The sequence below is a fragment of the Solea senegalensis genome, linkage group LG4 (genome assembly GCF_019176455.1).
Source record: "Solea senegalensis isolate Sse05_10M linkage group LG4, IFAPA_SoseM_1, whole genome shotgun sequence".
NCBI lineage: Eukaryota > Metazoa > Chordata > Actinopteri > Pleuronectiformes > Soleidae > Solea > Solea senegalensis.
In genome coordinates, this window is record NC_058024.1 from 12413861 (window position 1) to 12430963 (window position 17103).

The following is a 17103-nucleotide window of genomic DNA, read 5'->3' on the forward strand; positions in this document are numbered from 1 at the left end:
TACTAAAGCTGAAATACATAATTAACATTCATCATGTCAATCACAGTCCGTAATAGCAGGACAGTAAATAAGCACAATGTAGCTCAAACCTATCTTTATTTTGCAAGAGAACAAAGGTAGAAGCTGACAAGAAGTCGCAGAGCATTTTCAGCATTGCATATATCCCCATTCAAATGACACACACAAACACAATTCCTTACAAAGCACAAAGCTATGTGTTCACATAAAAGCTAGAGGGGGCCGTCAGAGGCAAAGCACACAGGTTGTTCTGCTTCAACCTGCTCAGCCACTCATTCAAAGAGTAATATTTACCAATGGCAACCAATGACCTTCACTCCTGAGTTGGGCAAAAAAAAACATACCTTATCAGCAGCTCAAGTCTCTGAAAGCAAAGCCCACTATGAAAACACTATCTTCTCAACTTCTCTACTGTACTGAACAGATTATGGAGGCTTGGTTTGGTACAGAATCTGCAACCAATGTCATGGAGCAGAACGTACAGTGTGTGCTGGCTGTTTTTGTCAAGCAATGTGACATTTATGAAAACCTGATGCAATCCCAACACATTTTCAAGTGTGGTTGTACGAGATACTGATAAATAACATGGATGCACAATATCATCTGTCAGCACCGGTCAGTATTGACATTAAAATGTATTATCAGACATTAGCATACACAGTGGGCTGAATAGGCTGTTGCCTTCTTGACTTCTATGCCTGCCCCCACTCTAACTTTTTTTCATTTCAGTCCCTTTGCATCTACCTGCAGGTCTACATCATTGTGAGACAAAAGAACAGGTGTTCTGATTTTAAACTGCAACCTTTGGACCAAGCGCATGGCAGCAATGTCACGAGAGAATCATAAAGGAAATTATTAACCAAGGGAAGTACAAGGTGAAATAAAATTCATGAGTTGAGCATTAACTGACTGTACACAACTATTATTTACACACTGAGCACTGACCCAAGAGCTTCACAAATCACGTTCTGCTTCTTTGGCAGAGTACAACAGCAAACTTATCAGGTGTGCTTTCACTGCAAACTGTAGTTAATTAGGGATGCCAAGATCCCCCACTATGAATAATGCCTGAAACAATAGGCTGCTACTTCCTTGACTTATTATTTTGAACAATGAAAAAAACATATATCTACATATGTTGCAACATGAACATGCAGCAGTACATCCCTATAGTTCATGGTACATGCTAATGCATTTTTGTCCACAGCTAAAATATCAATAATATCTAGTGAAAACGTTGCCAACCACAGGGGGCCTCAAAGTTCCAAAGGGGATAAAAAAAATTGGATTTTAAGGGAATAATACTTATTACATAAAAAATACAGATGAGTATTTCATTCATTTATTAAGGAAAACAACTAAATGTATTGATTGCATTAAAAGGTCCAGTGTGTAACAATTATACCCCATTCCCCCCGGTCAAAAAAAACCATGGTTTTCATCAGTTGGAATGTGGTCATAAGTCCGGCATACTTCATTTCATTCTCGTATTGATTTTTCCTCGATAACACAGAATGTGTAGCCCGCTCCACTACTACCGGCCACCTGCTTAGGTAACTCCTAGACATCACCACCATAGCAGTGGTAGAGAAGGACATTAACCTGACAATGCTCCATGATGCAGAAATTGTAAGCAATTCACCTTTTACTGACCTACTTGTCGGCCCAGTAACTGAAGTGCCAGTGCTGATCACATGACTTTGTTTACAATTTATAGTTTATTTGAAATTTGCCTTTGTGATGGGAACAGAACCAGCTGAAAAATAAACAATGTTGTTGCCTTGCAGGAATAAGCCCTGGGTTCACAACCTGGACGGAACAAGAGCTTTTCTGAATTGTATGGGTTTTCTCCTAATACTTCTGCTGAACAGTCCTGTGCAAAATAAATTGCCCTTCATTGCCCATAGGTGTAAATGTAAAGGTTAGTGGTGGTTCATCTCTGTGTGACCTGGCAACCTGTAGTGTGTACCTCGCCTTTCCCTCTGTGTCACCTGGGATTGGTTCAAGTGACTCACAATATGTCTCATGTGGCAGCAATGGATAAATTTACAAACATGCATTAAGGCACTTTTGCCTTTGCAAGAAGAAGTTCTGGTCTGAACAAAGGCCTTTCTGCATTGAGTTCTCCCAATGTGTGTGGGGGTTTTCTCTGGTTCTCAACTTTCCTTCCACAGTCCAAAAACAGTCAGACTTGGGGATTAGCCAAATTGGACACTCTAAATTGACCATAGGTGTGAATGTGAGAGTGGATAGGTGTTTGTCTCTATGTGGCCCTGTGATGGACTGGTGACCTGTCCAGGGTGTACCCCACCTTTTGCCCTATGTCAGCTGAGATTGGCAGGAAAATAAAATGATAGACTCTTAAATGTTACACACTAGACGTTAAAAAGCTTTTTTAATCTAAAATAATATATACAGCTCAGACTTCCTGCAGATATTATGGGTTTCAGTGCACGCAGATCCTTTTTTTGTATGCCAAAAAATAAATTTAAACACAGGTATATTTATAGCAATTGTATTAGGCTATTTCCCTCTTGTTTTTTAATATGAAGTGGGAATGTGGTTGTCAAAGTATCCACACAAATATATGAAAGGGGTTGGATCATGTGATAACCTTGATGTGACATAGACATCTTTTTTCACGTTAAAATACTGTTAATTTCTTACCTGCTGTGGCTTCCTTTGGCCTCCTAGAAAACAGAGAGCAAGGCAGTTAGTCAGCGCATTATTCAAAAATGAATTGACAAGCCTGCTAATAATGTTAGCTGCCAGCTTAATTGCACTTAGCGCCACACATTCAAACGTCACCACATGTTAAATGTCTTCACGTTAACCTTTGCATGGAAGCACAGGTTCACAGCAGAAAGCAGCGTGGCTGTAAAGGAGTGAGATTATTTCACAATAGTTCAGTCCACAGCGCCCTGACGACACAACTGTTTTCAAATGATGCGTGTTCCCGGACTGTCTTCACTCTCATTGGAAATGAGTGACAAAATTATCGCCCGCAGAGCCTGCGACAAAACTCTTTCTTACCTGCAATGCGAATGCGGCTAACTTGAAAACATTTTCGCTCTCGACTTCGATGGTCTCCTGTGGCAAAAAGAGTCAAATTAGCCGTTTTTGTAGAGGAAAACACTCACACACAAAGTGCAGTCTGTCCGAAACACTTGACTTGAGAGCAAATCTTCCCGTCCCGTACCTCGATCCCACCGTTACCGACTGAACCAACGCGGCGGAGACAACATTGTGTTAAAACGGTCTGTTAAGTAAACCGAACAAAGTTTATCAGAACCCGAGTTATCACTGCGTTTTCGATAAATGAAAAACTACAAGCGGCAGCACATAAAGTTCCCGATTTAAATCACAGCCCCTGTCGCTAAAGTGGTACGGTCTGAAAGCAGGTTCAACAGCCTCCGTCTCCCATGGTGACCAGTGTGCTCTCCCCGCGAAAGAAAAAAAAGCACTGCAACGTTTGATCACTTGCTGCATTCACGTGCGGCTCGGACACTTCCATGTTCACGTTTACGGAACTTAATTTTCTACTAGTTTTACCGCATAATTTGAAGAACAACGTAGATGTATGTTCATTGATATATAAGAGATATATGGTAGATTAAAAATGCTTATAGACAGCAGCAAGTTAACATTAACACTTTAAAGACTTGAAAATACAACACATAACAATGTTCAGTTATAATTGACTAAATCATAAACCCTAGATCGGTGAGTGCATTTCTTGCTTTAAGTGACTGCAGTGACTTTTGAGTCGGTTCTTTGCTTTGTGTAATTCACACGTTTGAATGACACGCACAGAGTTGAGAAGTTGAAGTGCAGAATTCCTAACAGCACTTGAAAGTAGCAAATACTAACAGTTTGAACGTGTACCATGTGGTCTCAAGGAGTTTTTAAAGACAGTATTAATATTGTGGGTAGCAGCCTATAAGTACATAAATCATGTGTATGCAGTATTATTTGATGTAAAGAAGGCAGGAATTTATGATATATGCTAAAATACAAATCTGTTTCTCAGATGTTAGCCGATTAATAGTCAAATTAGCCATAATCCCCTGACAAGGCAGTCATTGATTTAGGATGTGCCGGATTTGGTTATTAGATGCAACAAAAATAAATATCTGAGAAACAAATATCCAAAAACACTTACATTAAACACCAGTGACTTTGCATTCAGGAAGAAAAGCTCCACTGTTGTATTCTCTTTTAGGTAGGTGATCTTCTCGATATAAAACCTGTGAAGAGCATTAGCACAGTCCACTTGAGAGGAAATGACAGGGCATTTTGCCTGTGTTTCTGCAAATATCTGCAGACTTCATCATGTGTGCAATTTTACTGTACACTGTCAGTCACACAGGAGGAATTAAACTGTGTTCCATCACCGCCACCTGCTGGCCATTACAAGCCATTGAGCTCACAAAACCACATTAATGTGTCTCAGTCTTACATGAAAAACACTGAGAAAGAACACACACACACTAATATTACATGTTGGGAAAGCTTATTTAATGAGCGCACTCACCTCACGAGAAATTTGATCTCCAAAGGCACAGAGGTCTTGGAGAAGTCATGATCAAGGACTTTACGATCCAGCTGGAGCCACTTATTCTGGCCACTGGCAAGGAATAAACAAATAAATCATCAGCGGTGAATACAGCTGTGTCAGTTTTTTTCCTCTTCTCTCATCTTCTAAGGCCTCTATTACCTTCTGTAAATGAATGAATCGCAAGAAAATGTTTAAAATAGTGTGTGTCAACATTGCACATTTTGCCTTAAAAATATCAGCAAACCCACTTACGTGTCATCTATGAAGCACAATCCAAAATACTCTTTCTCCTTCAGGTTAAAATGTGAGGCCACCAAGTCTAACAGCTCACGAGACAACAACTTGGGCTGGAGAGTTGAGAGCAAAGGAGACACGTTTAGTAATAATTAGTACAGTGTGTAAGAATTAGTAACATCTCATAGTGAGACTGTAAATTGCGACAAACGGAGGACTCCTCCGCTCACTCCTGCCTTTCTCGACAACTTCAGGGAACTATGGAGACCTTAGCATACCAGAAATGATGTTGTTCTTCCTCGTTTGTGTAGTAAGACAGCGTGTATTCTAGGGATGCATGGTGTTGGACTTTATGCTGATATATCGGGAGTGTTCAGGCTTTTTCTCTGCGCCCAACTGCAAAGGTCATTTAGTCTCTTCTGTAGTCAAAGTAACATAATATTTTTCCTACTCATGTCGCAGCAGACGCAGATATACAGTACATTTACTTCATTGAGCAAAATAAATAAACATTAAAAAAACAATAGTTGAGATAGCAGCCTATTTAGTCTACTGTTGTAGTCAGTTGTGGTCATATCCACAGATATTGGTGTGGTTGTCGATATCTGATAATACATTTCAAAGCCAATAGATGCCGATACCGATATCATGCCGATAATATTGTGAAACCAAATCATTTTGATTTACAAGGGATGATACACTTGCGCAAATATCAATATTGGTAGTATTATCAATTTTGCCAATAAAAGTCCACATTGAACCTTTGAATGATAAAGATTTATAAATAATAAAATGCTGCCATGAAACATTCCATGAACCATAAGGATATGGAAATACGTCGTTACATTACATTACATTAAATGTCATTAAGCAGACGCTTTTATCCAAAGCAACTTACAAAAGTTAAACATTTGGTTACAAACAAGAGCGAGAAGTAACATAAACCCTCCTGATGCACTGGACCTTTAAAACACAATGGAAAATTAAAGCAGGAAATCAAGGTAACTCTAATATACTGTGTCTGCTTTACAGAGTAAAAAACAAATGAATAAAAATGGACAAACTACCTGCACCAGCAACTCCAGATCCCTGCCGTCGAGAAGGTGAACCTGGCAAAGACGGCCTTCAGTCATCTAAAGGGGGTATGAAAAAAAAAAAAAAAGACCACATGAGACACGACAGGCTCAGTCTCCACCTCTACCTGTGCCTCTCCACACAACTCCTTTCAGTGTTGTAGCCCCGGGGATAAAATGGCTGCCTCTATTTTGTGAGTGGAATGGTGACTCACCTCAATGTCATATTTGTCTTTGTGCTAAATGAAAAACAAGGTATGAACTGCCACCAGGCATGTGTCCACCTCAGGGATCAAACTCATTACAAGAACATCATCCTTATTTTCAAGATATTTCGGGCCATAAATCATATTTTCACGAGTGCAACATTGCACTGCTTGACTTTCACCCACGTCTTTCCTCTGCATCAACACGACTCTGATCAAAATCCCTGCAATGTTATCATCCCACGTTTTCCTCTCCCGCACACTCACCAAACTAAAGGACAATGATGTGCTGCTGCATACTGTAATTGAATTTCCATCCCTTTGTTTCAGCTGAATAGTTTGAAGAATGAGCCTGTTGCAGTCAGCAGAACAGCCTTCCATACACAGAAACACTATTGTGTGGTGATTAACAATACTGATGCCATGTTGCAGTGTGTTGATCTGTAGCTGACATCCAGACCTATATTATGATCATTTAAACATGTGTAAGAAGTGGTACAAATCCAAATGACACCACTCTGTTCATTAAAGACACGGTGTGAATTTTACATTCTTGATTGTGCTGCCCCCTAGTGGTAGAAAGAAGACATTGTGGCAGACAGCAATGTCGCCAGTGGTTCCAAACATTTGCAAAAATTAACAAACTTAAATTGACCTTTATTTCTTTTTCTGAATAAAAGCATTTCCCTAGCTGTTTTTAAATCTCTGCCTTTAGTAGATGTTTTATATCTTTCCCTGTGTGCTTTCAAACAAGACTGTAAAGCACGATACTCTTATTTATATGTTTTTGACAGTATCTTTATAATATTGTTTTGTGAAACACATTGAGCTGCATTTCATGTGTAAAAGGGGCCATACAAATAAAAGTTGTATTATTGTTTTTAAACTATTATTACCTGCAGGGAATCTGGGTAAAATGAAGAGGAATTTTGAAAACAACTTAGAACAGAATATAGCCTGTGGTTATCATAAGGATTAAGATGATTTTCCCCTTATATTTTAGGGAAATCTGTCTCTCTATATTATTATTATTCACGTTAATTTAACCATGATACACATGGATAGGATGTGATATACTTTATTTTGGCTTTTTGTTTAGAGCTTTGAGTCTGCAAGAGCCCTTGTTCTCATGAAAATTAAAAAAAACTAAAAAAAACATTTATATACTTGTTTTTTTTATGTAACCCATAAGTTTATTTTTGCCTCACAAAAACAAATTAAATGAATACTCTGTTTTACATTTCTACGTCTTAAAATCAAACGGGATTCACGACAGTCCTCCTCATTCAGAGACCTGTTGTGAAGCCAACAGGGGGCTGACAGTGCTGTTTTAGTTTTCTGAAAACAATAACTTCCTGTGTTTTGTCAGAAAAACCTGACATATGCTGGAACCAATGTTTATTTTTTAATGTATTGTAAGTCTGCCTGTAAGTGACCAGGAGACAAATAAACAAATAAATTCCTTATTCCACCGTTCATTTTTCATTACAGAAACAACAATACAGCATTTTGTGATTACTGTTTGATTACAGAAACACAAAGCAGAGCCTCACTGTCGAGTGTTTGTGTTTGTCCAGGAATTTGTCCCAGGCACCTTTTATTTTCTTCTTCTTTTGACTTCAATGAAAAACATGTGGCATCCAAATGCTTGGCCACTGTGCTGGAAAGTGGCGGTCACGTTTGACGTCCAGCTTTGACCGCAGGAGGGGAAAGACACTCTCCGCCGTGGCGTAAAACTAGAGTCTACGAGGACATATTGTCCTCGGCAAACCACAACAGAGCTGTCATTTCACTTTTACGCTGTAAAAGCTACTTTTACATGTTGCTGTTCTTCAACGCCCTGAACCTCAGTGAGATTTATAGTTCTGTGGGCAGAGCTTACTACCAAAAAAGGGTTTCATTTGCAGTCATGCAGACTTGGTGATGTGTTAATTTCTTTGCTCTAAAACTCTGGATTTCAACACTGCACCCACTCCTTCTACTGTATGCCCACGTACAATGTGAGCTGCAGAAGAGGAGGAGCTTTTTAAATCTCCCCACATCTCCAGATTCTTCTGATCAAGAAGAAGCAAAAGGTTTCACTGGCCGGAATAGAAATTCAAAAGAGCCACCCTCAATCAATGAAAACAACACCTCCACATAAATTGCTTCAATAGGAATTGCCTGAATTGATATGCAGTAATTCCCATGGATTATTCAGAGATTATTAACCACACTAACCATTTCAGCAAAACCGCTTTAGGAGCCTTTCAACACTTTCAACGCTGCATTGTCGTGAACCAATGACGTCGACACATAAAGAAACAAACAAAGGCCTTTAGTCAACAGTGGGATTTCAAGCTATTAAGGTTTTATATTCACCTTCAGAATCTTTGCATGTGACATCCCTCATCTCCCTCCTCTTTCCTCCTTTTCTCGTCAAACCATGTCCAAATATATAGATAGATAGATAACATATAGAATTGTGCTGTGAAACATAAAGGCTACCCAAAAAAACAAAAACTCTAAGACTGATGGAGACCTTCAAAAAGTGGTCCTGAGACCAAGACGGTAATTCTGAGAGACAAAAACGTTTTTTGTCTTTTTTCTCTGGTACTGAAGAATAAGCACATGCATACTAAATGTCACATGCCACAAAAAAAAAGAAATCTCAGAGAGCATGTACGGAGGATGTGTTAACCACACAAACAGTGCTCAGGTGTCCAGGTGTTCCAGCGACGATCCATTTCAAAGGCGACTTTGAACATTCTTCTGAGATCAAACAGTTGGTCACGCTGCTTTCTAATGACTGCCATATGTGCAGTGAGACAGAGAACCTTGTTAAAAAACACAGGCTCTGTGACTCACCAAGAGGCAGCATGTGCCTCCTCACAGTCCCACAAATAAACACAAGCAAACACTAATGAGCCAAATCACACAAATGACTGACCTGATTATAAGTAGTCTAAGTGATGTAAAACCAAGAAATACATCTGGCAATCAGTAATTAATCACATTCAGTCGTTTATGTTCCCACCGCTGGACAACGTGCCATACCTGGTAGCATTTCCCAATCTTGAACCAGGCTTCCAGGAAGCGTCTACCGGGCATCAGCCCTCCGTTGTACCACCTCCTCAGGGTCTGATGCGCCAGGCCCCAGACAAGCTGGCTGCCCGACGCCATCAGGTCCTCCATTCCTCGCATGATGCTCACAGCCATGAGTGCCTTTTCTACTTGTACCGTTTCAGGACCAGGACAAGTGATGGAGATGATCTGCCGAACACTTTGTTTTGCCTCAGAACTAGAAGCTGAAAGGAGCATCTGCACTCCAACACACTCACGCACACACACAAAGACACACAAGGTCTACTATGTCCTCCCAGCTGATGTAATGTCAGTGAGAGTCGGCGCTCTGGAGAGGCTGGAGCAGAGTAGCGTGCCTCAGGCTGAGTCCTGGGCCCAGGTCCAAAACACTGCCTCAGAGTGTAGGGGAGGGCAGAACAGAACCACGAGGACTCTGCTGCACAGGCTTAAGCTCTCCTCCACATATAAACACACTTGTAAACACAGTCCACACAGAAATAAACTCTGACTGGCCTCTCAACCACTTAAGTCATAGATACTTGGCTCTGTAACTCTTAAGCTTTGCATCCACTGATTATTATTTAATGAACCACTTTTTCTTGTCCAATACTGATGTCACACCCTAAATCGATACCGATATCAGTCCAATAAAATGGTTTTCAAAACCTTTAAACCAGCCATTCCCAAACTAAAGAGTGCCGGGGGACAACTTTGAAATCTGGGAATTCTCTTGAGGTCAACAGCCGTACCTTAAATCACAACCCTGATCAACACACAAGACTAGGATCAATAATTTAGTTATATTTAATGACCCTTCACGGCCCACCTACAGTACCGCCACAACCCACTAGGGGTGTACCTTGAGAATGACTGCTTTAAACTATGAAGCTGATAACAACACATTTATGATGATGCATTCACCACCGAACCAACAGCTTTTTTTATAGTTTGTTAAAAGAAATTAATGTGAAACTAAGGGTTTGAGATTCATTCATTCATTCATTCATTCATTCATTCATTATCTACTGCTTTATCCTACACGTGAGGGTTGCAGGGGCCCCCAGAGCAAAGTTTAGTTTCATATAGTAAATATTTAGTCAATACATCATTATTATACACATAAGTGCAATGTCAGATACATAAAGCAGATTGGAGGGAACGTAAGTGTTGTTTGATGAATGTTTATGGTAGAGCAATTTTGTAAATCAATTGTTGTGTACTTTACTATTTCATAAAGGTAAAACTATATGGGCATCATATATCTGACTGTCCTGAGAGAGAGTCCCAGACTGGTCGATCTCTAAGTGAAATGTTGTTTTCCACCATTTCATTTTGTGCCACTACTGCAAATGACTTCATGTTTTATTAGAATTACTGTCAAATGTCAACATGTATTTCAGTTTCTTTGTCTGTGAAAGGGTGTGGGAATGTTCTGACACTTTTGTCTGGGATGTGGGAGCAATTTCCTGAGGAGACCAGACATCTCCACCCATTCTGTTCTGCAGGAACTCAGAAAACCATTAATCCTGTTTGTATCGGCGAGAATTGTGCAACTGACGGGGTAAAAGTAAAAGCAAAAACCGCACGGGAAACCCTTTTTAGAAAGGCTTTGGTGCAAAAATGTGGACATAAACGCAACTAAGACCTTTGTGCAGCTGCATTTAATAAGCACACACACAGACAGACAGACAGACAGACAGACCGCACACCTGACACAGATAAACAGGACAAACAGAAGCAGAGCAGGAGAACACATGAGATGACACAGATGTCAGCAGCTCCGTCCTCCCATTCAGCTGGAAACTATATCTGACTCCTTGTTTATGTGACTCCAGTTTCCAAGAATGCTTCAGTGTTCTCAGTCAACACTTAGCACTGTTTCATTGAACATGATCAGCTTGGTTATCTCAGAGGTGGAGTGCTGTGACACAAGTCTGAAGTGATAACCCAGAGGAAAGATCTGGGATAAAGGTATGAGAAGCAGTTACAGTGAGTAGTTAATAGTTCCCAAAAACAAACAAACAAGAGCAGGTTCACACAATGAGTGCTGGTGCTGTTCTGTGACTCATCTGCTGAGTAGGACAGCGTGGCAAACAGTGATCACTGATCCCAGTTCTCAGTCACCCTTTATTACACACACACACACATATCATAATCCAAAATCATCCAGCGCATCAGTCATCCATGTAATTGCACACATGCAAAGTGCAAATCTGCTCCAAGACACACACATGTTGGAAATAAACAAAACAATTACTGCAGTGAATTGGCAACACTGAGTGAGCACTGGCAGAGGCAGGCAGGCGTGACAAAGGGCTTTTATAGTAAATTAGATTATGGGCAATTCTCAGCCACTCACTGCGTGTTCATTTGTATCTTCATTCTGGCACAAACAGATTCATCAACCGTACTTTTTAAAGCTCAACATTCGGTGGGCGAGTAATACATTCAGCAACAGCCTGGTTCAGTGTTTTAAGTTAATAAAGCAAGTACTGAATAAAACTTTAAGAAATTATGATCTTCTTCTTAAATATATTGTACTGTATATGCTCTGTAATGATGAACATAATTTCAGGGCGACCGTTTCCATTGATCTCATATAGGGCTGAACGATTTAGAATAAATATCTAATTGTGATTATTTTGACGGGAATTGCAATTGCGATATGATTCAAGATATACTTTTTATGTCATTATTCTCACTGCCATTTAAAAAAAAATATTTATAAGGATGACTGTGTGATATTTGTGCAGATCTGTGAGGAACAAAGATGTTCTCTTCAGTTTGTAGTATAAGATGTGTGTAGATCAAGACAATAAATAATCTAAAATGATATGTTGACACACATTCTGTCTGTTTTGTCAACAAATATTGCGCCTCCTAAGATTTGCAAATTGGATGGACGTTTAGCCATAATCCTGTCCATTTAAAGGTTCAGAGCCTTTGCCAAAGCGCATCAAGGAACAAACGTGTTGTTCACAAATCACAAAAATGTCATCATCAACAAGTACAAGTTTCCAATCATTACAGATATTTGTATAGTATTATTTATTTAGTTTGTAAAACGTGAGGTCATAGCCATGTCAGATAGTGAGTCGTGAGCTTGTGATGCTGTCATGCAAGGATGTACATACAGTATATGTGGAGGTTGACTGTAACCAGCTAACCATGATAAAATGTGTACAGGCGTATTAGGCCACAGCTGCCTGGAATGTCAGCTGGGCAAGTCAGCCAAACATATGGTGGACACAAGCTGCTGCTGCTGCTGCTGCTGCTGCTGCTGCTGCTGCTGATTACATCCATGAACGCCACATGTGGAAAGAGCAGAGTGTTCCCGTCGACATACTGCAGTGTTTATATGCTTTCACATATTTCTGAGGTTCAAAAATGCCAACTTTCCACTAACTTTAGAGGATAAATGGCAGAAGAGCAGACCTTTACAGTGCAAACAATATACATACAAAATAGACTATAAAGAATTAAAGTCATGAGATAAATTGAAGGACTTCATATAGTCAATGCATTCATTTCTACTCAGTGGTCATAGTAGAAGAAGTTGTAGTTCATTTTCAGTGTAAGAACATGCAGCCACAGACATGAAAACACACGTATATTGTAGCCTATGTGAAATGCCTGCAGGCATCCATAATCCCAGCTGATTTGCACACTCTACACTGAGGTTACGGTGGGGGTGAAGATGTTGGAAGAAGTGACAGTTTACATTCATCCCAGGGGAAAGTGTCAACTGTCCACACTCATTTGGAGATGACGAGAGGCACATCTGTCCCAGTTGTTTAACTTGAGTTCACTGACGATTCTCAATGATATTACACGGTATAACGTACAGTATGTATAGCATTAAGCCTGTAGACTATAACGTTTAAACACAAACAAAAGTCCGTTGCATTCAAACCATCTTCAAAATGAGTTCACACAGGCTCCACACGACTCTCTCTCTCTCTGTTTCTCAGTATTGTAGTTGTGTTTATATCTTGGTCGTTCCTGCGCTGCACACAGGAGGTTATTTTGTTTTGTTTCAAGACAGACATGTGTCTGCACTGCATTTGTATATTTATAATATAATTAATAAGTTACCGTCATACTCCAAAACCTGTTCACAGCCTTAATCAATCGCAAGTTTGAATGTAACAAACATTTGCTTATATTTCAAGGTTACACAGTACAGTTATCAATTAAATATAGTTTATTAATGAATATATAATATACTAATATGATTACATAATTATATAAAAGAGACAGGTGTTGTTCAGTTAAAGTTTACATACATTTTATTTAAAAGAAAATGTATGTTATTATTATTATTATTGATTTTATTTTATCAGAAAGGAAAAAAAGAAAACCAGTACAAAATATTGCTGAAAAATCTACATCATAAATGGGTTGTCAGCCACACTGATGTCTCAAGATCAGCATTGGCCACAGGAAACACCTATATCGGTTACCTCCAATAATCAACCCATTGACTTCTCTCTAGTATTAATCAAAATAACAACTTTAAACCTCATGTTCTCAACTGCTTGAGTCACATAAGTTGGGTTTTCCTTTTCAGAGTATGAAATAGTGTGTTTTTGGGTGAAAGTGCTCCCCTGAAATAACACATTTTCAGCTAACAATGTCAACACAACTCCCAATTCTCCTCCATCTCCAGCCTGGCACCATGGCTACAAACACCATGACCTCATACCTCACGATCCGTCACCCTCTCTGATGTCACTCCGTTATTCTACATGAGTCATGTGCTGCACACAAGAGGGACAATATAAAACAACAGCTTGAAAAGAGGCTCACTCTTTTCAAGCTGTTGTTTTACATTGTCCCTCAGGCTAAGGACAATCAGTTACTGTGTGGACATGCAGCAGAGGATTTCATTTTCACGGTGCAGTGCCTCTTTGATGCCAGCAGAGGGGGAAATCAAGCAGCACCAAAAACCTCTGGGATCAAAAAGGAAATGCATTTATTGCTGGAAATTGTCTGGTAAATGTTGCTGTCTGGAGGGTTTTCCTATTACTTTTATGCCAGTGTCATGTCCTTTCCTTCTAATAAAAGGACCTCATTCCACATGTGATGCAAGGACTGGTAGTTTAATAAGAGTACAGACAGGTAGGCTATTACAATTTAGCCCCCTGGTCTGTTCAGCCCCAGAAGTTCAGTGCTAATAGGCCTGGATCTGTTGAGAATACAAGGCAAGGTGTGACAGGGGCAGCAGCGCAGTCCAGATCATCACAGTTCCCTGTCCCTGGGCTCATTTCAGCACGAGATGGCAATTACTGTGTACAGTCGGTGGCAGATTAATTGTCTAAAAGGGGGAAGGAAGGCCCGCTGAGTGAACGTGACAGAGCCCGAGCGGAGCAGGCAAACAGCTGTCCACCACACGGGCCTACAGATGACGAGCTCTGCCACATACTGAGTCTGCAGCTGACACACTGAATAGAAGATATTCAGTGCAGTGTGCCAGACACACAGCATAACACACACAGCCAAGAGGGATGGTTAAGTGCCCGATCGTCATCTGTGCTTAGAAACGGGGCAGGTGGACACATGTGTCAGACACTGTGACACTTGATAAGAGGAAGATTTGTAGTCGTACATCATACATGACTAGATCAAGTTCATGAAACATGAAAGAGGGCCATCTCTAGTCATGCATAGTTTATGCCCCACCTTATTAATGGGCATTTGAGTCCAAGAATCCACATGCAATACAAGTACTGTGTGTTTATATGCTGGGCAACAATTCAATAACAACATATATCATATTTCTCCTGAAGTGTTTGTTGTTGAACAAGTGTTTGTTGTTTTCAATCCATGACAAAGTTCGAACCTACAACTACATGCTGACTTCATTCACAAGCAATAATTAGTCTTTAATTAGCTGAACTGTTGATGTGAAGTGATTTGAAAAATGCTTATAATAACCTTCTAAAGTGATAACTGTATGTCCTGAAAATTAAACGTAGGCCTACATAGAATTTGAATCCAATTTACATCCACATGAATTAACAAGGTAACTTATAAAAATAAATCACACTATCAGACACTATGGTCAAGGATTAAGGATTGTGTTCAGAGCAACCTGAAGCAGAGATACACTAACACTGAACAAGTTTAATATTTGTTTATTTATCATATCAGTCATATCAGTGTTACTAATATCTCACATGTATCGTCTGTTGTCTGCATGTTGTTTACTTGACATAAAACCCACTTGTTTTTCATTTCCAGCGGTAACAACAAAGAGAACGGCGATTTTAAAAATACAGTCTGAGTCTGCCCTCAGGGCGTCACATCTGAGAAAGTGAGAGGCTGCCATAATCCATTGTGACTGAAATTGTCACGGCATCTGTTTAAGAAACCACAAGACATGTTAATTACAGCCAATTAACACCATGTGATAAGGCTCCATTTGGCAAATGAATGGAGAGACAGAAAAGATTTTTTGTGTGTGTTTAGGTGGAACAGTCAAGCGGCTTTGTGTTGCCTGGCAGGGGGTAAAGAAAGACAAGAAGGCAGGGAAAGAGGCGACGGCCTGGGGCTTCATGCTGCCACCATTCACCTATCGGCTTGTCGCTTGTGTCTGGGGATTTAGGGCCAGCTCCTCTTGCTGTATGGGGCAGCGCTAGGGGCCATGCTTGAGGTCACAGGGCATGACGAACCACGTGTGTGTGTATAACCCAGATGCTACGAAGAGGAGGTCAGACTGGGGTAAGCGTGTGGGAGGCAGAGGCCGCAGTGTCAGCCAGCAGCCTCACACTGTCTGTTGCTATAAAACATCGCCCTGGGGGACTGCGGGTGTCCAGATTTACTCAGACTTTTCTTAGTAGACGCATAAAGTGCCTGTGACGTGGGTTTTCCATATCATAGTCAAGCTATGAGAAACATGAATGGTCTCTGTCTCTTCAGGCCTACAAATGAAACAAAGACGAGGCAGAGAAGAGGGGGAGGGGAGGTGACACCACAAGTCAGGGGCTGTAATGAGCTTTAAGGCAAAAGGAGGGGGAGCAATTATTTAGAGATAGAGAATAATTGTATATGGTTTGTTTCAGACATGTATAAAACTGCACATCATTCATAAACCTATGTAATTATTTGTAGAATGTATGATACATTTGGTAACACTTCACATTATGATATAGTAACATCAAGGCAATAGTATGGTAGTCATTTTGTCATTAGTAGCTGATATTATGCTTATACCATATTATTTCTAATGCAATTTTGAACTTGGGAATAATAACAATAATATTTGTGTGCTAATAAGGAGATCTTATTATAGTGACGGCATGTTATTTCCAAAATAAAATCCAAGTCAACGCATGGTAATGACAATTAGTTCAGGCTTCCATCACATTAATATGAAAACCATATTATAAAGTAGAACTACATCATATCTTGTGTCCAACCCTCATTAAAATAACAATAATATACTTATCTAATAAAAAATGAGTACCATATTATTACAATGTAAAGTGTGACGGCATTGTGATTTTTAAAATGATTTGTATAAATGACCTTTGATGCAACACTGCACGTATACTGGAGACGAGACTGTCTTTGCACCATAGAATTACAAGCCAAGAAGGAAAAGTATAACTGAGTAAAGCTATAGAACTATATGTGTTCATTTTGTATCTATAATTGGAAATAATCTTCACAGCTCAGTGTGGAGACCAAGAAAAGACCACAGTTCATATTAAACGTCTTAATATCAAAGTGTAAAGGTCCAGTGTGTAGCATTTAGAGGTGTAGAATTGCTTTAAAGTGAAATGCAGTAGTTTTCACAGTTAAAGAGTAAGCTCATTATATGTACACTTATGTTGACTTCCAGAAAAACAGTTTGTGTTTTGAAGCAGAAGCGTATTACCTGATATACCATCAAAGTAGAAGGGAATGGCAGAGAGGAGAGAAGTTTGGAAGAGTGTTTACATCCTGG

At 39.8% G+C, this 17103-nt stretch overlaps 1 protein-coding gene across 7 annotated transcripts in view; it reads right to left on the reverse strand.

Annotated features, from left to right (window-relative positions):
* The window catches only part of LOC122768024 (FERM domain-containing protein 4B-like), a 56890-nt gene that overhangs the window by 25845 nt on the left and 13942 nt on the right, over positions 1 to 17103 (reverse strand). For 2 of the 7 annotated variants that reach the window (XM_044023673.1, XM_044023675.1), the window contains exons 1-7: positions 9126 to 9317; positions 5878 to 5943; positions 4829 to 4923; positions 4553 to 4645; positions 4181 to 4265; positions 3052 to 3108; positions 2686 to 2708 (exon numbers count right to left, since the gene is read on the reverse strand). In XM_044023673.1, the coding sequence (XP_043879608.1) occupies positions 2686 to 2708; positions 3052 to 3108; positions 4181 to 4265; positions 4553 to 4645; positions 4829 to 4923; positions 5878 to 5943; positions 9126 to 9287 (581 nt within the window). In that variant the 5' untranslated portion in view covers positions 9288 to 9317. Of the gene's footprint in view, positions 1 to 2685; positions 2709 to 3051; positions 3109 to 4180; positions 4266 to 4552; positions 4646 to 4828; positions 4924 to 5877; positions 5944 to 9125; positions 9318 to 17103 lie in introns of those variants that run through there. The other 5 variants (XM_044023677.1, XM_044023676.1, XM_044023674.1 and 2 more) reach the window with 4 other exon arrangements.